Raw genomic sequence first — 26,539 nt, forward strand, 5'->3', positions numbered from 1 at the left:
GTTGTGATACATTTTCCAGTTTTGAAACACTAATATTTGTGTTCAGCAAAGTCTCCTGAGTATAACAGTACCCCCCATGTACAGGTTTTATAGCGTTTTTGAAAGTTACAGGGTCAAATATATGGGTCAAATATTTTTACATTGAAAATGGCCAGGTTGGTTACGTTGCCTTTGAGAGCGTATGGTAGCCGAGGAATGAGAATTACCCCCATGATGGCATACCATTTGCAAAAGAAGACAACCCAATGTATTGCAAATGGTGTATGTCCAGTCTTTTTTAGTAACCACTTAGTCACAAACACTGGCCAAAATTAGCGTTCAATTTCGTTTTTTACTTTTTTCACACACAAACAAATATGAACGCTAACTTTGGCCCGTGTTTGCGACTAAGTGGCTACTAAAAAAATCTGGACATACCCCATATTGAATACCTTGGGTTGTCTACTTTAAAAAAAATATGTACATGTGGGGGGGTATTCAGAGATTTACGACAGATAATAGTGTTACAATGTCACTATTGATACATTTTAAAAATGTTTGTTTTGAAACTGCAATATCCTACTTGTACTTATAGTCCTATAACATGCAACAAAATAGCAAAAAGCATGTAAACACTGGGTATTTTTAAACTCAGGACAACATTTTGAATCTATTTAGCAGTTTTTTTCATTCGCTTTTGTAGATGAGTAAAAGATTTTTCACATAAAAGTCAAAAAACATGTATTTTTTTAAATTTTTCATCATATTTTTTCATTTTTTTTAAATTAAATTACATGAGATTATATAAATAATGGTATGTAAAGAAAGCCCATTTTGTCCTGAAAAAAATATATATAATTTGTATGGGAACAGTAAATGAGAGAGCGGAAAATTACAGCTAAACACAAACACCACAAAAGTGTAAAAAGATGCCTGGTCGCAAATGTACAACATCGCAAAAACAGTCCGGTCCTTAAGGGGTTAAAGAATGTGAGTTTAACTATCTATGACAAGACCACTTTTCACTGATACTGCAGGTGAGAGTTAGGCAAGGTATCTCCAGATGTACTAATTGCACCCGTGGGCCTTTAATTAGTGCTTTACCAATATTCCCTTTGCCCCCCTCCCACCACAAACCATCGAGGACGATCTGTCCAAGTATTTGTAGATACAGGATAATATGTGTTATTAAATCCACGTCTCAGTATGCAATACATCTATAGGGTAATGCATATATTTATAGTTCTGTATGTCTAGGGGAATATTCACTAAGCATTTCATAGGTAAAACAATTCATTTCCCATCAGCCACAGATTCCATATTGCCCTTAAAAAAAGGAAAATTAGGTCTGGAAGGAGTATAATGCCAAACTAAATCTTTTTCATTGGGGTCATCAAAGTGGATTGCATTTTCTTTTTTTTTCAAAGAATATTGTATTGTCTCCTTACCCAAAACACACTGGTCCCTGGATGGGCATGTGCTATTGTTTACTGTAGAAATGGTTAACCAAATAAAATTGAAGGGAGGAGAAGAAGGAACAAAGGAGCCAGTCTTAGAGACTCTATGACTTATAAAAGGAGGCTACAAAGAAACAAGAACAAAAAAGGAATACGTCCTTGGTGGTTACCAAGCTGATTAAAACATAACTTCAATTGTTACTTTTAAAACTAAAGTCAAGACAGAAAAACACATGAAAAACAAATTGTTAAACAATAACAGCTAGGAAAAAGGTAGATACAAAGTGTCTTTAGCACACATAACTTATGGATTTGGACTGTGATGGGGTAGCCAGCTTGATTCAAATAATAATCTTACTATAGTACAAAGATGAAAAATGTGGTCCCTCAATATAATATATATATATATATATATATATACACACACACACAATCTCCAAGTTCTACCTAGCACCTAATAAGACAACACTGTGCATTCAAGGGCACCTGAACTAAAAATCGAAGAAGTGCTACGTCAACTGTAATTAGAGTAACCATATTAACATTAGGGTACATGTCCTGTCACTAATTTTTTGTTACTGTAGAAAATGACAACTCTCACAACACAAAAAACCCATGTAGTATGGTATTAATTAACAGAGAGAACCATAGATTCCCCTATGACATTTTAGGGTGAGAGGGTGGGCTCAAAACTGCAGCTCTTTGCACTATAACCTCTATGTTAGGAGAGTCCCTTTGATTGCCATCTGTAGGTGTATAAGGTGATACAGTATGTTTTATGATATCTAATACTTGTGCACAAAAGCCAATATTTTGATGGTTTTACTATTTCAGAAAATATAAAATTGGTGAGTTATGAAATCAGTTGAAGATCAAGTTGTGGAGGAGGATGTGAGGTTTGATGATGAGGTAAGTACATATATTTTTTATTTTATTTTTAAAATTTTTATTTTTTATGTCTTTATTCCGGTAATTATTGCACACACAGGATTAACAGAAGAAAATAGGCACCACAATATCTACACAAGGCGATACAGTATTTAAGAGAAAGTGTCCAGTAAAAAGGTTAACCCACAAAATCATACATAATGCAACAGCAGATTGATATACAACTTTTTGTCATATGTGTTAACATTTGTAAACTGTAGGCGGGTAAATGATTGAGTTACATATGGCCAGGTCTTTGAGCTATTAGCCACCTTGAACCGGATTGGTCACCCACAAAATAATAATGTAGTGCCATACCAGATTTTCTGAAGTATTTCCCAGCTCCAAGCTGGACTAGAAGAAAGAAAAGAGGAAGAAAGGGTGAGATAAAAGAAGGTGAACTACCGATGAGGGGTAAGGAGATGATGAGTGGTGGTGTTGCTATTAGTCTTTATGGATTTGTATCTGGTATGCAGGGATAGGGGTCGAAACCCTGCCCCTGCTTGCGTCTTCTGTTTATGGGTCTGCTTAGTGGATTCAGCTTGGCACCCCACCCATTCCTCCCATCTATCCCACACAGCTATTTTTATATTAAGCCTGTTGGAACTCATATGGATCATCTTTTCGTATTGACCATTGATAGATACTTGTTGCACTACCTTTCCTCAGCTGGGAGCTTTGGGGGATTTCCAACCTCTCGCTATCAATAAGTTTGCTGCTTCCAGTATATGAAAGGTTAAGATCCCCTGTTACTTCGTGAGATCATCGGGGAACATAAACAGGAGAAAATGTTCGACTGACATCTTATTTTATTTTTTTTTATGATTTCTGAGATCAGGGTTGCTATCGTCTTCCAAAAGTGTTTGATCACCAAACACTCTGACCAGATGTGCATCATGGTTTCTTTTCTCAGTGGCGCATCTCCAGCATCTGTCAGATGCAGTTGGGAACATGTGGTCTAAGCATGCTGGTACTAGGTACCATCTAGTTGCTATCTTTCTTATTAGTTCTATATGTGAAGTGCACCTTCTGTACGGTTGATGTATCTTAAAGGCTTTCAACCAGGCGACATTTGAAATCTCATGCCCCAAGTCTCTTTCCCACTCCTTCGTGTACTTGGGTATGGGATGACTAGTGTCCCATAGAATCATGTCATAGCAGACTGATATAACTTTCGTTTTCGGTAATGTCTCTGTGCACATTTTCTCTATGATCGACAGATTTGGCATCATGGACAGGGCAGGGGATTGTGTCTGTTTGACTTTCTTTAATAGGGATTGTAATTGCAAATATAGCAAATATCCTATGTGGGGCAAGTCATGTGTTGAACGGAGGTGAGAATAGGGTGTCAGCTCGTTTCTGCTCCAGATTTAGTGGAGAAATTTTAGTCCCCTGCTTTCCCAACCTCTGCTATCAAAAGTGGGAAGGAAATGTGAATGTTTACATGGTGTGTTCAATAAAAACATGGCAACATTTCATTCTTTGTGTGTTATTAGTTTAAGCAGACTGTGATGGTCTATTGTTGTGACTTAGATGATGATCAGATCACATTTTATGACCAATTTGTGCAGAAATCCATATTATTCCAAAGGGTTCACATACTTTTTCTTGCAACTATATATGGGTATTTCGATGGGAACCTATGTGCACTAAGAAAACTATTATTTAACTCTACATTTGTATATTCTAACAGTCTGCACTATTACGTGTTAATGTTTTTCTCTCTATACATGTTATGAGATGTGTCGATCTGGTGCCATGTACTGATTACTAAGTATAACTACAGCACCTTTATTTCCAGTTATTTTAATTTGTTCCTGGTTTCTCACCTAAAATTAGTTTTACCACACTGCTCCACTCTTATTTACATTTCTATTCTTCATATTCAGCATTGAGTTGCTGAAAGCTGCCCATAGATATGCATTGATTCAGTGCATCTCTATGAGGAGATGCTGATTGGTGCAGACTGATGATCTCGGCCATGGAGGGAAGGTCAGCTGCAGCAAGACCAGTGCGGCGAGGGAGAAAAGGTGAGTATAATAACTTTTAACTCCATTCTGTGGGTTGGCGGGGACCTAAACTGCTACTCCAGCACTATAGTGTTCCTTTAAATCAGTCATATAAGGTTTAAAAAATTATATAGGTTCTAGATAACGTGAGATTTAAGCTTGAAGAGACACTCTTTTGTGATCTTTATGAGAACATGGTTTAAGTGAAAAAGTCTACTAGTCTTCATACTCATAGATATATTATGTATTTACTTCATATGAGGTTTATGTCTTACAAGAATGTAAAAATGATCAGGTGTGTCCTGTATTCCTACTGTAGGACTCTTTTTTCCAAGATATTGACATGTTACAGAAGCATGGAATTGTAAGTATAAAAATATATTTCTTGATTCCTGAATAGAAATCCCTTGTTTAACTTATATAATTTAATTTTTCATTTAGTCATCCCTTAATAAAGTATTTTTGGGATAAAAGGGTTTCATACTTTATTGCTTATCTCGCAAATTTTCACAAAGTGTATGAAATATAACACAAATATACAATTTGTTGCTCATACAGCTTTATGACTAAAAATAAAAATTGGTGAACTTCCCACACCTGTGAATATCACTTCCATGCTACCAACTCTATTCCCCCTCTTCCACAGATTTGATGGAACTTTGTATGTCCTTTCCTCCCTACTAAATGTTATTCTCCACTGCTTATACCTCCCCCCTGGGAGGTTGTACCTTTGACACTCTTTCTTGTTATTTTATATTGAAAGAAAAACAGACTCACAATGTTTTTATGTTATTGTTTAATATTTTGTTCTCTATTTGCTATACCATACTATCTCGGCAGCTATGTACGTCGGCATTTGTTGTCTACAATGTTTTTGTGTGTGTATATATATATATAAAATATATAAGAACTTTTGCACTCCTACGTCCAGCCAATGATACCGGGTGCTCAGCCACACTGTGATATAGGAAACAAACGTTTGCCAGCACTCCTGGATTTCCAACATCAAAATACTTTGACAATAAAGTATTTTGATGTTGGAAATCCAGGAGTGCTGGCAAACATTTGTTTTATATATATATATATTTATTTTGTTTTAAATGGTCACATATTCTGTTCCTGGGCATCTGTTAATATAATTTGCTAAAAACAGAAACCGTATACAATAATAATGTTTGTATTGAAGCATAATGGCCACATAAAGTAAGTACAGTAAAATCACCGATTTGAAAAATAAGGAATTTGTAAGTTCCTATCCAGAGTGCAAATCATCATAAGCTGGTTCCTAATGATGCTTTTTTTTATTGAAAAATAAAAGTAAAAAAGATGTATACACTGTTTTGGTAGTGAATGGGTAAATGTAAATTTCGAAGACCCATTTTTTATTCTACATAGGCCATCTGTTGTGAACAATCAGCAAATAGAAAACAACTGTTTACTTTTGTGTAAAATAATAGTGTAGTAATAGTGAGCTGCTTCAAACTGCTTTGTTTCTGGCTGCTATCATTGTTTTCCAGGAAACTGTGTACCTTGTTGATAGATATTACGAGCTGTGCAATACTCAGTTGACACCACTAGATGGCACTCAATGTCAAACAACACATTCAGCTGAATCTTTTAACGACACACTAAGGTGCATTTGTATGTACTAACATACTGGTGGGAGCAGAAGTAAGACCCAAGCATCAATTGGTGAGGCTCCCCTTTTGGGCTATTTTTAGCGCTCTGCACACAACCCTTTTAATGGGAATTAAACTCCCACACACGAAAGTCTTGTGTGAAATGGGTTAAATCCTTGCTCACATCAGGGAGACCCCTCTCTGACATATTTAGTGCCCCAGACTGATAGACAAGTTGTATGATTTGCTCAATGCGAGTGCTCCATGCAGACTTTGAAATCGAATAAATCCTTGTGGCTGAGTACGACCTGCATGAGCCCTGCAGATTGTGATCGGCTGAGGCAGCATGCTGGGCTGAAGCATGATTGGGAGATCTCCCTGTCATGCTAAAATAAAGGACACCCATATGATGGTCACAGACTGTTCTCTATTGTTTTAGCAAAGAATATCAATACTGATATTAGCAGAAGGAAGCCTGTAGAGGTATATGTGAGGGAGAATTAATTTGTTATTCCAACCACCATGGCCAGTTCAGTGGTAGGAGTCTGGATGTGCATCATTTCAGCTTGAAATTTAATTTCAGCTAGTTACACCACTGGCACATGTGGCAGTTCTGTGCACCAATTAGGAGGCACTCTGAGGTTATATAAATGGTTCTGAAGCTCAGAGGCATCTTTGTCCCAGGACTACCTCTAGGATGAGGCAGATGCCCAGAACCAAATGCCCTCTGTAGGCATGACCTCAGGGTGTGAAACAGGGATGGCTGACCAGGGACTCCGGTGAAAGGCGTGGAGCTTGGCAAGGGTATTAACATTCCAGTCTGACTCTCAGGATTGTTTCTCTGGGGCATACCACTTCCAGTGAATAAGGTATTTCAAACCTCCCCTGCTCCTTCTGGAATCGAGGATCTCCTTCACTTTGAATTCTTCAGAACCATTGATGACAACTGGATCAGGAATGGTGGTACATAGAGGGAATTGGTTTTCTCTTAAAGGTTTTAACAGGCATACACAGTACACTGGGTGTAACCGATAGGTTTCAGAGACATACAGATTGACTGCAACTGGATTAATGACCTGTGTTATAGTGAATGACCCTATGTTGCGCAGGCCTAAGTTTCCTTGAAGGACAGGAAATGCCCATATTCTGTGTGGACATCCAAACTTGTATGATGTGCTCAATGTGAGCGCTGCATGCAGACTTCGAAATCGATTTAAATCCCTGTGGCTGAGCATGACCTGCATTCTCAATGCAGATTGTGATTGGTGCTGGGTTTTGACAATCGGCTGAGGCAGCATGCTTGGCCGAAGCATGACTGGGAGATCTCCCTGACATGCTAATAAAAAACAGCCTTTACTAGATGGTGGTCACATACTGTTCTCTAATGTTTTAGAGCAAAGTATATCAATTACTGATATTAGCAGAAGGAATCCTGTAGAGGTAAATGTGAGGGAGAATTAATTTGTTATTCCAACCACCGTGACTCTTTCAGTGATTTGAAATGGTCAGTGTGGTAGGAGTCTGGATGTGCATTATTTCAGCTAGTTACACCCCTGCAACATGTGGCAAATCTGTGCACCGATTAGGAGGCACTCTGGGGTTAAATAGACTGACAGAGTCACATGACCATCCATTTACCACCTGAAGGTGGAGCACTGCAGGGTTATATAAATCGTTCTGTTTGCCACATTAACCCTGGACTACCTCTAGTAAGCAGTAGGCGCCAGGGAGCAAGTGAGTGGTGCCTATTGCCATGACACACTACATCTAGAGGAGTTGCCCCCAGGGCACTGCTCGGTGCCCAGACCTTGACCTACAGACATTCTTATCAGGATTTCAGCCTTGCCATTCTGGATTTGGCTCTGTCCTTCCTCTTCTCCTAGTTTGTCCAATAAAGCCCCTGTTCCATCACAGACCTCCAAGGCACCAGTTCATAACTCCGGGCCACCAAGGGTGTCCCACTTGCAAGGGTGTGCTGTCCATCTGCTGCCGGGTTCCAGCTTATCCCAGACTCCCATGGGTCAAGATTTAGCCATGTCCCAGCTATTTTTGTATTCACAATAACGGAGTCAATGTGAATGGTAAAACTAGCCTAATAAATTAAAATATATGTACTTTTCATTTGTAAAAAAAAAAAAAATTAACAACCTTATCAAAATAAGAAAAGAGGACAGATAATATATGAAGATTTGGAGGCTTGTAAATGTCATGTCTCTTTTTCATCCTACAGAATGTATCAGATATAAAGAAGTTAAAATTGGTAGGAATATGTACTGTAAAAGGCATTCAGATGACTACCAAAAAAGCAATGTGTAACATTAAGGGTTTATCTGAAGCTAAAGTAGACAAAATTAAAGAGGCAGCAAACAAATTAATAGTGAGTATTTCAAAATTGTAAGTACATTTAAGATGATATATATTTTATTAAGTGTTATTTTCTGAATATGTGCTGATTTGTACCAAGAACTTTCATGATTAGGCTTGGATTCCTGTTGGTATGTTTGGAGCACAAGCAGGAAGATGCAAAGCCTTATGTAACTCTGCTATCGGTAGAGGCCAAACACAACTGGAGAAAACCGAAACGGGGCCTAAAACAGTTTAATTAAGCAGCATTATTAAAGGGAGAATATAGTCACCTGAACAACTTTAGCTTAATGAAGCAGTTTTGGTGTATAGAACATGCTCCTGCAGCCTCACTGCTCAATCCTCTGCCATTTATGAGTTAAATCCCTTTGTGACTTGCACAGCCTTCCATAAACACTTCCTGTAAAGAGAGCCCTATTTAGGCTTTCTTTATTGCAAGTTCTGTTTAATTAAGATTGTCTTATCCCCTGCTATGTTAATAGCTTGCTAGACCATGCAAGAGCCTCCTGTATGTGATTAAAGTTACACAAACTTACACAAAATTACACAAACTGTACCCCTTACAATTACATACACTGTACCCCTCACAATCACACACACTGCACCCTTCACAATTACACCACACTGTACCCCTCGCAATCACACACACTGCACCCCTTACACGCTGCACCGCTCACAATCACACACACTGCACAGCTCACAATCACACATACACTGCACCTACGTATACTTGTATTTGTGTGTGTGTGTGTGTGTGTGTGTATATATATATATATATATATATATATATGTATGTATATGTATGTGTGTGTATATAAAAATACATATACACGCGGCGTGTGTGTTTGTGCTTTAGGGTGCACACCCTAATGCAACAGGCTGCGCACGCCTATGGCTATTACTGTGATTAATATACTGGTTTGAGATATGGTGCAGTAGTAAGCTAGGAAATTACCCAGGAATACTGCATGCTTTCGCTTGTCCCTGCATTATTCCACCCAACATACATAGACACCCCAATGCATGGTTCAAATGGAACACAGCTCTTAGGTATGTATATATATTGTTTGTATTTTATAGATTTTGGCTGGCCAGGTTTGTGTAGTTGTTGAAACAATACACACAGCTGTACATGTTGGTTAACACATGAAAACTAGAGTTGTAGTTCAGCTTTGAGAAGTGGAAAGGTGATAACTGAAACTACAAGTCTCAGAAACCCCTGCTCTAAGCATGGCTAAGGCTGTGTACCTGGAGCTAGTTAGGCCCAGTACTCACACACTTTAGACCTTGCATGCTGGGTTAAACATAACCAAAAATTGAGATTCTAAGACCAGAATGAAAGGTTCATGTTTGGCCAAGCTCCTTACTAAGGAAGATAAAGTTTAAGGCTGATGATGTAATGTGGACAGATTTGCAAAAAAAGATTTTTGAACGCAAGTATCTTTTTTTTTTTTCATTATGTTTTTGCATTTTTATAGTTTAGTATAGTTGTATATTTGTGCAAGAATAATATATAGTGTGCTACTATAGCAAGAATGTGCTAGCTATACCATTTAAATACTAACAATGAATACACTCAGAAATATTGTCATATACAGACACCGCTATATCCACTACAGTGAATATCAGTGCCTAGGTGCAGTCTGTAGCCCATAAATACAGCTCATGAAGGAGAACACATAATGTTTTTAAAGGGACAATCCAGTCACCAGAACCTCTACAGCTTAATGTAGTGGTTCTGGTGTCTATAGCCTATCCCTGCAGACGTTTCAGTGTAAACGCTGCCTTTGCAGAGAAAAAGCAGGGTATTCATTGCTGTCTAGTAACATCTCTAGGTGCGGTCACTCAGCCAATCAGGGTGCTTCCTAGTCCAGTGCTGCACACTGTGCAGCATCTATTTTCAGCAGCTTCATGCTCTACATAGAAACGCTGAACACTCCTCATAGAGATGCATTGATTCAATGCATATCTGTAAGGAGATGCTCATTGGTGCAGCGTTTTGCAGTGTATGCACAGTAGCCTCCCAATACTTTCCTAAGGGGAAAGCATTGGTTTGGCTGAGATCATCAATCTTGATGATCTCAGCAATGAAAGCAGAGCCAACTGCGGCCAGACTGGCACGGGAGAAAAGGTGAGTAAAACCACCTTTTTCCCCACGTATAGTGGCAGTCCTGCAAACAAGTAGGTAGAGCCTCCTCTATGTAGACAATAAGCTCTGTGGATTTCAATATTTAATTACTGATCTTGTCTACTTACTATAATCCCCTGTTCCTCCAAGAGTCGTCCTAGCTCTTCTTGTAATGGCATTAGAACGGACATGTTGCTCTGTGGTGTGGCAAGATGAGGTGAGGCACACAGGATGCTGCCAGGGAGGACATGGCCCGAAAGCTCCCTGGGAGGAGAGCTGAGCTTCCATTTCATGCGTTACAGAACGCAGGTAGGAAGCACTAGTTTTATGTGAAAGTAGGAGCTCCCGGGAGGCGTAGCTTCCACTGAAATTCCAACTAAGCTTTCAGAGTGATCAGTGCAAAGCCGGGCACCTACACAGCCAATCCAGCACTGTAGTGTCAGGAACACATTTTTCCTCATACTGAAGTGTTCCTTTAATAAAAAATAAGCTAATATTTTATTAGATAAGCGGACACATTTATAACAAAGTGCTTCCATGTTTCAGTCTAACACTGAAGTGAGAATTTAAAGAGAATTTCAAATTTAAAGCCAAAGTCAACTATGCTTCCATTTTGGCTACTGTGGCCTTACATTTTAAATTCACTTTGAATGCTCACTTTAGTAAATAACTCTTGCATATCTCTTGACAATTGTTCTTGAAAAAATAAATCCGAGACGCTATCTTTTATGCTTTTTTTTTAATTCAAGCTTCAAGCTAGTAGGTTAGTAGTTAATGTACTTTTTATCTATTGTTCCATCTATCTATCTATTTTTATTTATTTTTTTAAATCTGTGCTTTTTTGATTTGATATCTTCAGGAGCCAGGTTTTCTTACTGCCTTTGAATACAGCGCAAAGAGGAAGATGGTGTTCCACATATCTACTGGAAGCCAAGAATTTGAGTATACAGCCTAAATTATGTCCTTTTATATGTTAATGTGTATATCATATATCTCTAATGCTTAGATTTTAGATTGTGTATACACATTTTACTGCATGTTCTCTATAGTATAGTTTAACAAGCAATTCTACAATCTGTGTATTTTCAGCAAGTTATTGGGTGGTGGAATAGAAAGTATGGCAATAACAGAGACATTTGGAGGTAATTTTACTAAGTAAATCTTTGTTTATAGCTTCTCACTACTTCTCTTTTGTATGTACTTACACCTGGGGTGAACTGTCTCCCCATGTCTGGTTTTGGATGGTGGTCCCTTCTGCGGCTGCATATCACCTATAACACTGCATCCTGCTCTGCTATATGTATGGTAGGCAATATTTGTATAAATAAAATGAGACCACACAATAACCACAGACAACGTTTAATTACTTTTCAATGGGCTTGGCAGTGGTGTTTAATCAAAGCTCAAGAGGCCTTCAACCAAAATTCTGGTACAAGTTGTTCGCTAAGGTGAGCATTGTCAGGAATTGTTGATGTCAAATTTAAGGCTAAGGTAGCTGAATTAGAAACATCTAGACACCGAATGGTGCTACTCTGCAGCACTGCCCAAGGAAGCAGCTTTAGCAGCCATCTAAGGAGTGGCCAGTGGAGTTATCACTAGGCTGTAATGTAAATACTGCATTTTCTCTGAAAAGACAGTGTTTACAGCAAAAAGCCTGAAGGTAATGATTCTATTCACCAGAACAAAATTAATAAGCTGTAGTTGTTCTGGTGACTATAGTGTCGCTTTAACTTTGAATTTCTGACAACTCTCACTTTATTGAATAACTTTGTGTGTAATCACTAATTTATTTTTATTTTTTGTTATTTTATCTGTAGAATTCAGAACAGGAAAAACCCAACTTTCTCATACTCTTTGTGGTATGTAATCATCGATATTGCCTGGTATACATTGACATTGCTGCATGTTTTTTTTTTTTTTGTTTTTTTTTTTTGGTATATGGTTGACAGGACAGTAAAGGAGTATGTGTATGTGAAACCAGCATCTTTAATGGCCCGTGCTTTTCTCAATTCTGATAACTTCAAACAGGATTGATGAATACACACCAAAATGGTAAACATTAACACATTTTCTTTTTAATTATACCATACCTTTGGTAATTGTTTCCATACTATTTGGAGAGACATTTCTCACTCTGAAAAGCTTTACCCAAACTACTCTTTTTTTTCTCTCCTCACAGAACCGTCAGTTCTGTTTTACTCTAAGATTGTTGAACTCGAAGAAGAGCTGACATTCATATATACAGTTTTTTTTAGGCTTTACTGTTTGCTCTAATTTTCTCTGCACACTGCCTTTGGCAAACAGGATGACTGGCTTGTTTAGTTACACTTCCAAAAACTTAACTTTGTCCCACAATGGCATATGTGTATATAACATTAAAGGCACAGTCAAGGCACCATAACCACTACATTCCAACGACCCAGATTAGTTTTCCATGGTTGCCCTTTGATTCCCATGGTTATAGATTTTTTCATTAGTTACCATGTCCAGAAAATTTTCAGCTGGTCAGTAAGACCACCCTCTCCGATTATCCAGTAGCAGCAATTTTCTCCTCTGTGAGCCGAGTTTATTACTGGATATGATTCCTTTTGCTATCTACCTGTGCTCTCACACGATACCCCGTTGAGTGTTGTCACTTCTGCAATCTCTGCTAGACAGCTGAGACTAACATACTATAATATTAATTCAGAGGACTAATTAACTATGCAGTAAATCTATTTAAAATGCATTCACAATGTCGGGGAATATTAGCCATGGTCTAGGTATAATTATCTGTTCATTATAAATTTTATTGGTTTAATGTTTACTGTGATTGTTTCTAGTGACAGCCCAACTTCCTGGAGCAACTGGATACACGGGAGGAAAGGTTATCTTTATTGATACAGAAAACACATTGTATCCTATATATATAAATGGAAGTTACATTTTGCTAAAACTGTGAACTTTTTACATAGACGTTTTATTCAATTTTTTTCTCCAAAATATACATACAGTAAATACATTATGTGGCATACAACATCACATTAAATTGAATAGACAGTAAAAAGGTACCATGAAAAAGTATCCATCACATTCTGAGAAACAACAGTTTACTTTAAAATAATTGTAAAAAAAGAAAATCTATCCATATTTCTCACTTTGCTGGTTACAAGGGAAAAGGCTTACATTGACACTGCATGGATAATAGATACAAGGGAGGGTGTGGGTTTAGTCCATAAAAATAACAATCTTATGTGGAAAAGGCTGCAAATTCAAGTTCAAGCCACGTACTCATTTATTCTTTTGTGGTATTTAGATTTGATTGCATTTATACAATAACATGAATATATATATTTTTTTAACTAGCACAAATTAGGCCTGTATCATCTGCCTCACTCTATTAGGCTTCAATAGCAAATAGCAGCAACACCCTTAACACGTTTATAGTCGTCCAGATCGTCTGAGAGACATAGCTGACCGATTTAGTGTGGACCATGATGCAGTGCTAGACAATGTGTTATATGCTCGTGCATACACAAGTAAGATTACCTTCTTTATTTATCACCCCCCATCCAGTGTGTGTATATATATATATTTTTTTTTTTTTAATGTGTATATATATATATGTGTGTGTGTGTTTGCCTGTCCTAGGTACAGCAAAGTGTGTGCACTCCTCCATATATACATTTTCATGTAACTTGGATATATTATGTGTGGGTGCATGGGTGCATAAGTATTTATGTAGTGTGTGTGTGTGTTTTAAACAATATGTATTTGTGTCATTTGTCTCAATAAGTGTGTAAAACTGATGAATTTTTCTATATCTGCTGTGTATCGAACACGAACACACATACACATTAATTATGCATGATCTTTGACACATGTACTTACGTAATTAACTGCATACACATAATTAGTCATATTCTTTCACAGCCCCAAAAAGCCACACACTCTCACAAAAACGCACAAACATAACTAGCTCCTCACTCATAAAATGAGCTATTCGCACACATAATTAGCAATATGCACACCCTTGCATAACTAGCCACTCAAACACCTAATTAGTAAGACCTAATTAGTAAGACAGATTACCCACAGGGTCGCGCCTTCTAGGGTGAAGTATCGCTTCCTGCACATATTGCCATAGGTTACCATATGGTCCCAGGATTTTTCAATCAGTAATGATGTCATCAGCATTTTTACGCACAAATCTGACAGTTTTTTTTTTTTTTTTTAAATTATATTTTGGAAATAGCGTTTACTAATTTCCATCTTACTGATAGCCTGTGTTACTGATCAATTGTCTTTCAATTAGAATCTAAATCTCTTTGCTTATGCAGCACATAGTTACACCTCCCCTGATTGAGACTCACAGAGCCTATACACTTCCTGAAATTAGTTTACATTTGTTAGCTTCCTTTATTGCATATTGTATTTAAGTTAGATTTTCTTATCTCCTGCTTTGTTGATAGATTAAAGTTCAAGTAACACAGTAGTAGACAATAACTTCTAAAGTAAAACACTGAGCTGTAAAATCTGATTGAAATTAAAACCATTTTTTCACAGAGGCAGGGGAGGGGAGGCCAATATATACAGAAATAAAAGTTATTTAACTTCTAAGTGGTAGTGAATTGAGCAGTGAGACTGCATATGCCATGATATATATACATCACAACTAAATCATTAAGCTAAAATTGTTTTGATACTAAGTAATATACTAAGTAATACTAAGTAATATTTGAGATTATAGAAACATAGAAACATAGAATGTGACGGCATATAAGAACCATTCGGCCCATCTAGTCTGCCCAGTTTTCTAAATACTTTCATTAGTCCCTGGCCTTATCTTATAGTTAGGATAGCCTTATGCCTATCCCACGCATGCTTAAACTCCTTTACAGTGTTAACCTCTACCACTTCAGCTGGAAGGCTATTCCATGCATCCACTACCCTCTCAGTAAAGTAATACTTGTTATTGTCGTTACCCTCTGTTCTGCAGGTGAGCATCAGATGGAATTGTTGGATTATGTAGCAGCTAAATTTCACGAGGAAGCTGGCATTTTCAAACTCTTGGTAAATTTACTTTATATGTGATAGAATCAACCAAGCTGGATGCTTAAACACTGACATCACAATGATTTCTAAATATAACATGTGGCGAAACCAACCTCGCCACTGGGCCCTGGAGAAGCCGGTTTGCCCGCCTCCTACCTACTGACTATGGCCCCTGGGTTATTTGGGCATATTGTATTTTATTGTGCGACTGCTGGCCCTTTAAGCACAGTGAATGGTATTTTATTGTACTGCTGCTGGCCCTTTAAGAACTGTCTGGGGACATATTGAGACTTTGGGTAACAATACCCTTTAAGACTATGGCCCCTGAAAACGTATGGACTTTAATTCGGTAGTTTTGTGCGCTCAGATCCCAGTTATCTGGGGATATGTGAAATGTCTGTGTGTTATGTGTAAAAGGGGACTTTATGTATTTTAAAGTGTTTTATGTCTTTTTGCAACCATGTGCTCAATGGAGTCTGCCTCTAGCCCTGGATAATTGGATTACTTTCCCCTTTGTCTCCAGGATAGAGGCCCCTGTAAAACCTGTTTGAGCCAGATTGATATGCTGCCAGTCAGGGGAACAAAAGATACTTTTACTAACTTTTGAACCCTTGGTCTGATTCATGCCAATTTTGAATATGTTGTTCCCCTTAATGGATTGATTGTGGATATGTATTTTTATGTGAATGTGATGTATGGTTTTGAAGTTATATGCACCCGTGATGCTATTGGATATTTGACACCTCCCCTGTGGGCGGTCTTATATGTGTGAGATGGAAATAAAAGCAAGGCTGGATGTGCCAGTCCATAGTTCCTGCTTAACCTTCAAAGTGAAGTGTCGTCTCATTATTGGGGGAGGATTTATTGCATGCTGTTCCAGTTTGACTGCTAGGAGTGTAAACCTATTCGTATGGTTTTTCCTATTCGGCTGTATACAGCATTCATATGCTAGAGAGGATTCCTATGCCTCTCAGAGTCGTGGTTGTGGTGTCTGCTGCAGGGCTTGAAGTCCTCAGGAGCGCTAGGAGCATCCTTTAACGGAGGTACCCAGTCGGGGTGCCAGGCGATCCGTTACATAACATCAGAGTCAAGAAAAGGTGAATAAAATGGAGCATCACAAAGTGGACAAAAAAAAATCTGTTTATGTTACTTTGAGAACTAAGGAAGGAGAAAGAGTTCTGCACACAACCAGTAGTGAAAGAAGAACTGTCATTTCCAGAGAAATTATTATTTAATGGGGTGAATAAAATAGCAGTAGTAGTAAAACAAAGTAGTAACTCCACAGCACTTCTGTATCCAGATCAACATAGTCATCATGATGCCTAGACCGTGATGCACACTCATGCATGCTCTAGAATCTACGGAAATATATGTGTGAGCACAGATGCACTCAGCACTTGCTTCAGTGACAAATGAAGAGGTTAGCTAATTTGTATGCTTTCCACAGTGTCCCTTGCAAAGCATGTACATAACAACAACAAAAACAGTACAGTCAGTACCTAAGTTTTAGTTACAGACCCTAGTATGTATTACTTAATTGATTTATTTTCACTTTCAGTGCCACAGAGGTGGACAGTACATGGTGTGGTTGGGTTCAAGATAGAAACATTTTTTACTAACTGGCATAACAGAAATATGACAACAGTGAATAGCATTTTTGATTACATTTTGCTGTGATGCCACTTTTTTTTTTTTTGTTAATCATTTCTGTGATGCCACTTTTAACAGAGTTTGACTCCACTGACTTGATCTGCTATGATTTGAGTTCTGATGGCAGCTTGGTATTTAGAATATCTATTAAAATGTAGACATAGCATAACAATATGAGCTGAATCCTACACTTCGATGTATCCCTAGTGCAATAACAACTGGAATCCAGATATACTAAACAACTATTCTCTTGCATTTCTTCTCAATGTATATGGATGGTGACCATTGCCGATATGGAATGCAAGACAGGCCTTATAACAATAAATCACCTTGTTATTTATACTTTTGTGTTTAGACTTCTGATTAAAGATCTTTTCCCAGGTCATTGATTCTATAATGGCTCTTTTCCGAGTGGATTTTAGTGGCCGTGGGGAACTGGCAGAGAGGCAACAGAAATTAGCACAGATGCTGTCCAGACTTCAGAAGATCTCTGAAGGTTAGTATAGTGAGTATGATAGCATATACCTTATTCAGTTATGAAATGTAGCTATTTTGTTTCTAGTGTAGGCTCTATAACATGTTGAAAGTAATTTGTATTTTAAAGAGTAGTAATCTTTAAATCGTATGCCTTTTCCCCCTTGCCCTCAACCACAAAAAAGAAAGAAAGAAAAAATAAATTAACAAACATACTTGTAATATTACACTGAGGCCATGTTCTCTCTGTAGGATCTTCATCTGGTGATATCACTCCCACTCACTCCTGGGAGATCCAGAGGTAGGATGTGCTGCAATTGGTCATTTGCACCATCATGCTATGCACAGATGCCCAATATGGACAAAGTTAACACTAGCCAGCCCGGAAATCTCATTCCAGGCTGGCTTACTAACTCTTTAAATGTTTCAAATGCACAAGAGTCTCAGACCTTCACATCTTTCAAATGTAAGTATTTTGACAAAAATGTACATGACAGGCTTGTTATGAGTCCTTTTTGTCAGGGTACCTTGTGTGTTGGCACAGGCTGTGCCACAAGCTGACACCATCCAGCAGGGGATTGGGGACATTCCCAGTAGCTCTTCTCTTGTTTCTAGCGGTTCTTGCGCCGGCCGTGATAGCTCCGCTCCTTTTTATGTTGCGGTGCATGCGCGCCGACTTCCTGACACTAATGACGTCACAGTCCGCCAAAACGTTCAGATTCAAACGGTTTGAGGGCGTGGTTACATATCAAGGAACACAGTACTTAAGGGGAACTCAGGGAAAGTCTCATTGCCCTGTTGTGGTTCTGCATAGTCCCAATAGCGCGTTTACTTCGTATTGTTTTCTTGGATTTTGGCTTAGATTGACTATTCTCCTTTCTGTATTCCTTTGACCTTGGCTCTTGTTTTCTCGTTGTTCCTGATTTCTGGCATCCATGACCTCGGCTCATTTATTATTACTCTCTGTCCTTGTGAAGTTAGTCCGGCCATTCTAAAGTCCGGTATATGTTACTATTCCTTTACACTCTGCGTGTAGGATCCCCTAATATTCCTGACACTTTTGTCCCATACAAGGATTTACACTTGGAATCAGCTCCTGAAGTTAATGGTGACATAGCTACACATAATGACTATCATGCCTTTAGGAGATGTAACCCTAAAAATAATGGATAAATGCATGGAATTGTTTTGAGGGATCTCTTCCAATAATTTGGGCCTCCAGCTTAACCCCCACAGCCAACTTAGTTAGTGCATTAGTCATGATGTCCCACTGGCAACTCAAAAAAGAAATTACGGTCTGCCTTAAATTAGAGGTTTGTGGTTTAATCAGTTAGTAGTTGATCAAAAGAAGACTTTACACGAGTTGAGAATCTGGATTCATGAAATATACCAATATATGCTTTATATCAACTAAATAGGTATAAAATCACGAGATGGCTTATTGTTTTACTCTTGGTTGTATATTTTTTCATCTACAGAATATAATGTAGCTGTATTTGTCACAAATCAAATGACTGCTGATCCGGGTGCAACCATGACGTAAGTAAGTTCTTGGGGGTTTTTTTTCTACAAGAAAACTTGTAATACTGTGTATTAATTAGGGTAAATCGTGTGTGAACTGAACACTGGATTATACATCTGATTGTTAAAAGATTCCACAACACTTATATGACGATATATTAATTTATCGTATTGATAGATTTCAAGCAGATCCAAAAAAGCCAGTTGGTGGTCATATACTTGCACATGCATCAACCACAAGAATAAGTTTAAGAAAAGGAAGAGGAGAGCTGCGCATTGCAAAAATCTATGACAGGTAATTCTTAGGTTTTCAAGCTTTGATCTGATCAAATATCTGCTTTTATTTTTCAATGTTTGTGCGTGAGGACAACCAGGGTCTTTAAATTCACATAGGAAAGAATTAATTCAACAGTTTTCCTATGGGTAATGCCTAAGTATCCCCGTAAGCACTGACATCAGAGGAGCCATGCAATGGTCAGTAAAAGAATTGCTAGCTCATGTATACAGGTGATACTCGAAAAATTAGAATTTCATGCAAAAGTTCATTTATTTCAGTAATGCAACGTAAAAGGGGAAACTAATATGAGATAGACGCATTACATGCATAGCAAGATAGTTCAAGCCGTGATTTGTCATAAGTGCGATGATTATGGCTTACAGCTCATGAAAACCCCAAATCCACAATCTCAGTAAATTAGAATATTGTGAAGAGATGCAATATTCTAGGCTCACAGTGTCCTACTCTAATCAGCTAAGTAAGCCATAACACCTGCAAAGGGTTTCTGAGCCTTTAAATGGTCTCTCAGTCTGGTTCAGTAGGAATCACAATCATGGGGAAGACTGCTGACCTGACAGTTGTGCAGAAAACCATCATTGACACCTCCATAAGGAGGGAAAGCCTCAAAAGGTAATTGCGAAGGAAGTTGGATGTTCCCAAAGTGCTGTATCAAAGCACATTAATAAAAAGTTATGTGGAAGGGAAAAGTGTGGAAGAAAAAGGTGCACAAGCAGCAGGAATGACCGCAGCCTGGAGAGGATTGTCAGGAAAAGGCCCTTCAAATGTGTTGGGGACTTTCACAAGGAGTGGACTGAGGCTGTAGTTAGTGCATCAAGAGCCACCACACACAGACGGATCCTGGACATGGGCTTCAGATGTCGTATTCCTCTTGTCAAGCCGCTCCTGAACAACAAACAACGTCAGAAGCGTCTTACCTGGGCTAAAGAAAAACAGACCTGGTCTGTTGCTCAGTGGTCCAAAGTCCTCTTTTCTGATGAGAGCAACTTTTGCATCTCATTTGGAAACCAAGGACCCAGAGTCTGGAGGAAGAATGGAGAGACACACTCTGCAAAATGCTTGAAGTCCAGTGTGAAGTTTCCACAGTCTGTGTTGATTTGGGGAGCCATGTCATCTGCTGGTGTTGGTCCACTGTGCTTCATTAAGTCCAAGGTCAACGCAGCTGTCTACCAGGAGATTTTGGAGCACTTCAAGCTTCCTTCCGCAGACGAGCTTTGTGGAGATGCTGACTTCATTTTCCAGCAGGACTTGGCACCTGCCCACACTGCCAAAAGCACCAAAGTCTGGTTCAATGACCGTGGGATTACTGTGCTTGATTGGCCAGCAAACTCGCCTGACCTGAACCCCATAGAGAATCTATGGGGCATTGCCAAGAGAAAGATGAGAGACATGAGACCGAACAATGCAGAAGATCTGAAGGTCGCTATTGAAGCTTCCTGGTCTTCCATAACACTTCAGCAGTGCCACAGGCTGATAGCTTCCATGCCACGCCGCATTGAGGCAGTTATTGCTGCAAAAGGGGCCCAAACCAAGTACTGAGTCCATATGCATGCTTATACTTTTCAGAGGTCCGATATTGTTCTATGTACACTCCTTATTTTATTGATTGCATGTAATGGTCTAATTTACTGAGATTGTGGATTTGGGGTTTTCATGAGCTGTAAGCCATAATCATCGCACTTATGACAAATCACGGCTTAAACGATCTTGCTTTGCATGTAATGCGTCTATCTAATATATTAATTTTCCCTTTTACGTTAGATTACTGAAATAAATTAACTTTGCACGATATTCTAATTTTTCGAGTATCACCTGTAGATACTCCTAAAATTAGATCTAAAAAAAACTGGTCCCCCCACTAACATGTCAAACAGTACCTCTGTCAGTTTACCAGGAGAATCAAACTATGCTGACTGCTGAGTGACAGGGGAGTGCAGGAGTTCCCTTCAGCAGATGGTTCTCCTGCTAAAAGCAGTGCTTGCTCTGTATTTGCAGTGATTACTCTTCTAGTCTCTTGCACTCGCTAAAGAAGTAAACTTCCAAGCATTTATATATATATATATATATATATATATATATATATATATATACACATATATATATTGAAAGGCCATTTGGCCTGAATTTGTGGGAGGAGTAATGATCCTATTTAAACCCTACCCCCCTACTTACCTTTGTCTTGCAAGCCGTTTGTCCCCACCTACCTACACCTATCTATATTAACACTCACCTTTGTGGGCCCTCTTTTTACAGGCCTACTCGTACGTTGGTTTCGGCACACCTCAACCAACTTTTGCTTCCCCTTTACATTTCATTACGTATTAGATAAATTCCGAGCACAAATATATATATATATATATATATATATATATATGAGGTTTTGAAAAGAAATGGATTCTGTGTTAAATTAAGTATAAAAAAAAAAAAAAAAAAAAGAATTAATGAATCCCTACCTTTAGTACATGACATGATCATTCTGCTATCTACTTGCACCTTGGGTCAGACAGTGTGTGTGAAAACAGCTACCGTATATACTCGAGTATAAGCCGAGTTTTTCGGCACATTTTTTGTGCTGAAAAAACCCCACTCGGCTTATCCTTGAGGGAGTGTTTGTATTATGGCAACTTACATTGCCATAATACAGACCAGAACCGCCAGGCTCATTACAAGCTCGGTGGTCCTGTTGGGGGCTGGAGCAAGCTGTTACTTACCTTTACAGCAGCTCCGGTCAGCTCCGTTCTGCTCACAGTGTAAGTATCGCGACACCCGCGGCCTTCAGAGCGTTGCCCCGGGTTACCGTGGCAACGCTCCGCACGGCGCGCAGACTGCGAGATTTACACTGTGAGCAGAACGGAGCTGACAGGGGAGCTGCACGGAAGTGAAGGGAGCTGACCGGAGCTGCTGTAAAGGTAAGTAACAGCTTGCTCCGGCCCCCTCATTGCACAGCCCATCCACTGAACCACCAGGGATTCACATAGCCCCCCTCCCTGGCCAGGCAACAAGCAGGGAGGGGGGACAAAAAACAATTCAATAAAAAAATAATACAAATATTAAAATAAAATGATAGCGTGGGAGCATGTTGCTAGTAGCTGGTTTATTTGTGCTGCTTGGCGTACATGCAGCATTTTTTATTTATTTTTATCCAGTAGATGTGGATCATGTCAGATAGACAGTAGACCAGGATATGTACAATCAAGTGCTGTCCTAAGGAAGTGTGTATGTATGTGCATACATATATGTTCCATCTGTGTCTCTTGCTGAGCCTGGTTGGTTTTACGATTACATATGTGGGCCTTTTCTTATCTCTGTCTTTCATCATCTAATCTCTTTCTTACTGTCAGCATATCTCCATTTTATACCTCTCTTTCCTTGTATTTCTCACTATTTTGCCTAATTATCTTGCACTTTCAAAGTCTGTTAGCCACTTGTTCATCAATGTCTTTTTCTCCTCCCTTTATCTCTCTGTATCACCCTTGTCTCCAGCTTCCCTATTTTATGTCCCTCTATTTGTGCCACATACTAATTGTTTCTATAAATTCCACTTTGAGCAGAACAACAGTGAGAAACAAAGAAGGCAGGGCCTGATTAAGAGCACAGTGGGCCTGGTGCTGACAATTATGATGGGCCTAATTACGGAATCTTATCGACCAAAAACACTAAACCAATCATACCTCCCAAGCGTCATGTATCTGATGGAGATGGTGCTGGAGGGAAACTCATAGGATGCAGCTATAAGAAAACACATACTCTATGCTAATCTCTCTCTAATTTATGCTTTCATCTGTCAAGTAAATCCATACCCCGTAACAGCAGTGTCCAGTGAAGCAGGAAGTCAATGGGTGGGGTAAAAGGGTGGGCCACTGGTGCGAATTACGTGACCAGACCTGCCAAAAAGGGAGAGCATGCCCAAAAAGGGGGCATGTCTGTCCAAAGAATTTGAAGGGCAGCCTGGCATGAATGCATGTCAGGCTGCCAGCCAATCATGCAGGCTGTCCAACTAAGGGCATACTATGCAGGTAGCACCCTGAGCTTGACATAAATATGTCTAATGATGCGCTCGCTCCATACTTTCTAAGGACTGTCCCCTAGCACTCGCTGGTCCACTTGTCTCCTTACCAGGGGCGTATTAGCCGCGAGGCAAACAAGGCATTTGCCTTGGGCGGCATTTTCCAGGGGGCGGCAAAAAACGCCGCCCCCAAATGCCCAAGGCAAATGTCTTGTTAGCCTTGCGGCTAACAGACATGCTGGGCTGGTTGCTGGTTGCTGGTTGCTCTTCCCCTGAGCTCTCTGCTCAGCTCCCTCGCGCGCCGCCCGCAGAGTGAGACTGGGAGCCGGAATATGACGTCATATTCCGGCTCCGCCTCCCAGCCTCACTCTGCGGGCGGCGCGCGAGGGAGCTGAGCAGAGAGCTCAGGGGAAGAGCTCCCTCGCCGGCCGCCCAGCCTGCCCGCCAGTGCCGTCCTGCAGCCACTGGACCACCAGGGAATGGGAGAACCCCCCCCACCCCCAGCATTCCCAAATGTAGGGAGGCGGGGGGGGGGGGAGTAAATAAAAATAAAATAAAAAATGTGTTAATGTGAGTGTGTGTGTGTGTCTCTGACTGTGTGTGTCTGATAGAGTGTGTGTGTGTCTGTTAGTGTGTGTGTGTCTGTGTGTCTGTTAGTGTGTGTGTGTGTGTGTCTGTTAGTGTGTGTGTGTGTCTGTTAGTGTGTGTCTGTGACTGTGTGTGTTAGTGTGTGTGTGTCTGTGACTGTGTGTGTGTCTGTTAGTGTGTGTGTGTCTGACTGTGTGTGTCTGACTGTGTGTCCGACAGTGTGTGTCTGTTAGTGTGTGTGTCTGTTAGTGTGTGTGTGTCCGACTGTGTGTGTTTGTTAGTGTGTGTGTCTCACTGTGTGTGTCTGTTAGTGTGTGTGTGTGTCCGACTGTGTGTGTTTGTTAGTGTGTGTGTCTGACTGTGTGTGTTTGTTAGTGTGTGTGTGTCCAACTGTGTGTGTTTGTTAGTGTGTGTGTCCGACTGTGTGTGTTTGTTAGTGTGTGTGTCTCACTGTGTGTGTCTGTTAGTGTGTGTGTGTCCGACTGTGTGTGTTTGTTAGTGTGTGTGTCCGACTGTGTGTGTTTGTTAGTGTGTGTGTGTGTCTGACTGTGTGTGTCTGTTAGCTAGTGTATGCGTATCTGTCAGTGAATGTGTGTGTATTTAGAAGGCGGGGCAGGGAGGGTTGGGTGGGGTGGCGCGCGCGCGGGGGGGGGGGTTGTCTGAGTTTTGTCCTGCCTAGGGCAGCACAAAACCAAGATACACCACTGCTCCTTACCTTCTTACTAGCAGGCAGAAGTTCCTGGTATATAGTCTGGGACAGAGAAAAGGTGTATGTAGTGAGTGCAGAAGAAAGGGGACATGCCACAGTGTTAGAGAGGCCAACGTCTGCATTACCTAAACTAATTTTATTGTCAGCCAGTCCACACAAGTTTTGTTCCCATACATCCCTATTAAGCTTCCAAACTTAAAGGGGCACTATAGTCACCAGAACAACTACAGCTTATTGTATTTGTTCTGGTAAGTAGAATCATTCCATTCAGGCTTTTTGCAGTAAACACTGTCTTTTCAGAGAAAAAAAACTCCACTGGCCACTCCTTAGATGGCTGCTCGAGGTGCTTCCTGGGGCAGTACTGCCTAGTGTGCAGCACTGCCATACAGTGTCTCCACCCTCTGCATGCAGACACTGAACTTCCTCATAGAGATGCATTGATTGAATTTATCTTGATGAGGAGATGCTGATTGGCCAGGGCTATGTTGGACTTGTGCTGGCTCTGCCCCTGATCTGCCTAGTTGACAGTCTCAGCCAATCCTATGGGGAAGTATTGTAATTTGCTCAGACCACCACTTCTGATGATGTCAGCAGACAGTCAGTTCAGAGGCAGAGCCAGCAGCTTGTATTGTATATTGTATTCAAGTCTGCAGCTGCTGGCTCTGCCTCTGCAGACTTGAATACAAGTAATATTTTACTATATTTAGGGAGGCAAGAAGGAGCCAGGGTGGTGGTTTTATCATAATAGGGTCAGAAATACATGATTGTGTTCCTGACCCTATAGTGCTCCTTTAAGCAAGAGTATGTGAAGAGTAGTTAGGGTTGCCACCTTTCTTGGAAAAAAATACCAGCCTTAATCATTTATATAATTAATTAGTTATGCGTGACATCACATGATGTACAGTTTGATTCTGCTGTATAGATGGATTGCTCACAGTGTCTCCCTGTCTCCCAGTGTCTCAGTCTCGCAAGTCTCCCAGTGTCTCAGTGTCCCCATTTCTCCCAGTGTCCCAATGTCTCATGAGACACAGACACAGAGAGACCCGGGGACACTGGGAGACATGGGGACACTGAGACATTTGGGGAAACTGGGAGAAATGGGGAACTGAGAGACATGGGGACACTGAAACATTTGTGGACACTAAGACACTAGGGACACAGAGACATGGGAACACAGACACTGGGAGACTAGGGGACAGACACTTGTGGACATGGGGACACTGGGACATATAGGGACACATGGGGACACTAGGCACACTGAGAGACATGGGACACAGACACTGGGAGACTTGGGGACACTGAGACACTAGGGACACTGGCTAGGGGACATGGGAGACATGGGGACATAGAGTCTCCGTGTCCCAATGTCTCAGTGTCTCCCAATGTCCCTATGTCTCACAGTGTCCCCATGTGTCTGAGCATCCCCATGTGTCCTAGTGTCCCCTAGTGTCTCAGTGTCCCCATGTTTTCCAGCGTCTGTGTCCTAGTGTCTCAGTGTCCCCTAGTGTCTGTGTCCCCTAGTGTCTCAGTGTCCCCATATGTCCCCTAGTGTCTCAGTGTCCCCATGTGTGCCCTAGTGTCTCAGTGTCCCCATGTGTCCCTGCTGCCTTTCCCCCCATCCCTCACTTACCTGAGCTGTAGAGCTTCTGTCTGGACTCTGTGCTGTGTTGCTGCTCCCCCACGGATCAGTGAGTAGTAGAGAGAGGCATGGATATGCTGTAACTTCCTATCCCTGCCTCTCTCCACACACAGTGACCCCTATTGGCCAGTGCTGGTATT

The 26,539-nt window shown here is 40.2% G+C and overlaps 1 protein-coding gene across 1 annotated transcript in view; it reads left to right on the forward strand.

Moving 5' to 3' along the window:
• Nucleotides 1–2,276: 2,276 nt before the first annotated feature.
• Nucleotides 2,277–26,539, forward strand: part of DMC1 (DNA meiotic recombinase 1) — a 42,426-nt gene continuing 18,163 nt past the window's right edge. Inside the window, exons 1-12 of the mRNA XM_063427421.1 lie at nucleotides 2,277–2,345; nucleotides 4,692–4,736; nucleotides 8,222–8,368; nucleotides 11,343–11,425; nucleotides 11,573–11,625; nucleotides 12,301–12,342; nucleotides 13,306–13,378; nucleotides 13,910–14,001; nucleotides 15,462–15,535; nucleotides 17,549–17,663; nucleotides 19,120–19,180; nucleotides 19,341–19,457. Coding sequence (XP_063283491.1) covers nucleotides 2,292–2,345; nucleotides 4,692–4,736; nucleotides 8,222–8,368; nucleotides 11,343–11,425; nucleotides 11,573–11,625; nucleotides 12,301–12,342; nucleotides 13,306–13,378; nucleotides 13,910–14,001; nucleotides 15,462–15,535; nucleotides 17,549–17,663; nucleotides 19,120–19,180; nucleotides 19,341–19,457 — 956 coding nt within the window. The 5' untranslated portion in view covers nucleotides 2,277–2,291. The remainder of the gene's footprint in view (nucleotides 2,346–4,691; nucleotides 4,737–8,221; nucleotides 8,369–11,342; nucleotides 11,426–11,572; nucleotides 11,626–12,300; nucleotides 12,343–13,305; nucleotides 13,379–13,909; nucleotides 14,002–15,461; nucleotides 15,536–17,548; nucleotides 17,664–19,119; nucleotides 19,181–19,340; nucleotides 19,458–26,539) is intronic.

This window comes from Pelobates fuscus, chromosome 7 (assembly GCF_036172605.1).
Source record: "Pelobates fuscus isolate aPelFus1 chromosome 7, aPelFus1.pri, whole genome shotgun sequence".
Taxonomy (NCBI): Eukaryota; Metazoa; Chordata; class Amphibia; order Anura; family Pelobatidae; genus Pelobates; species Pelobates fuscus.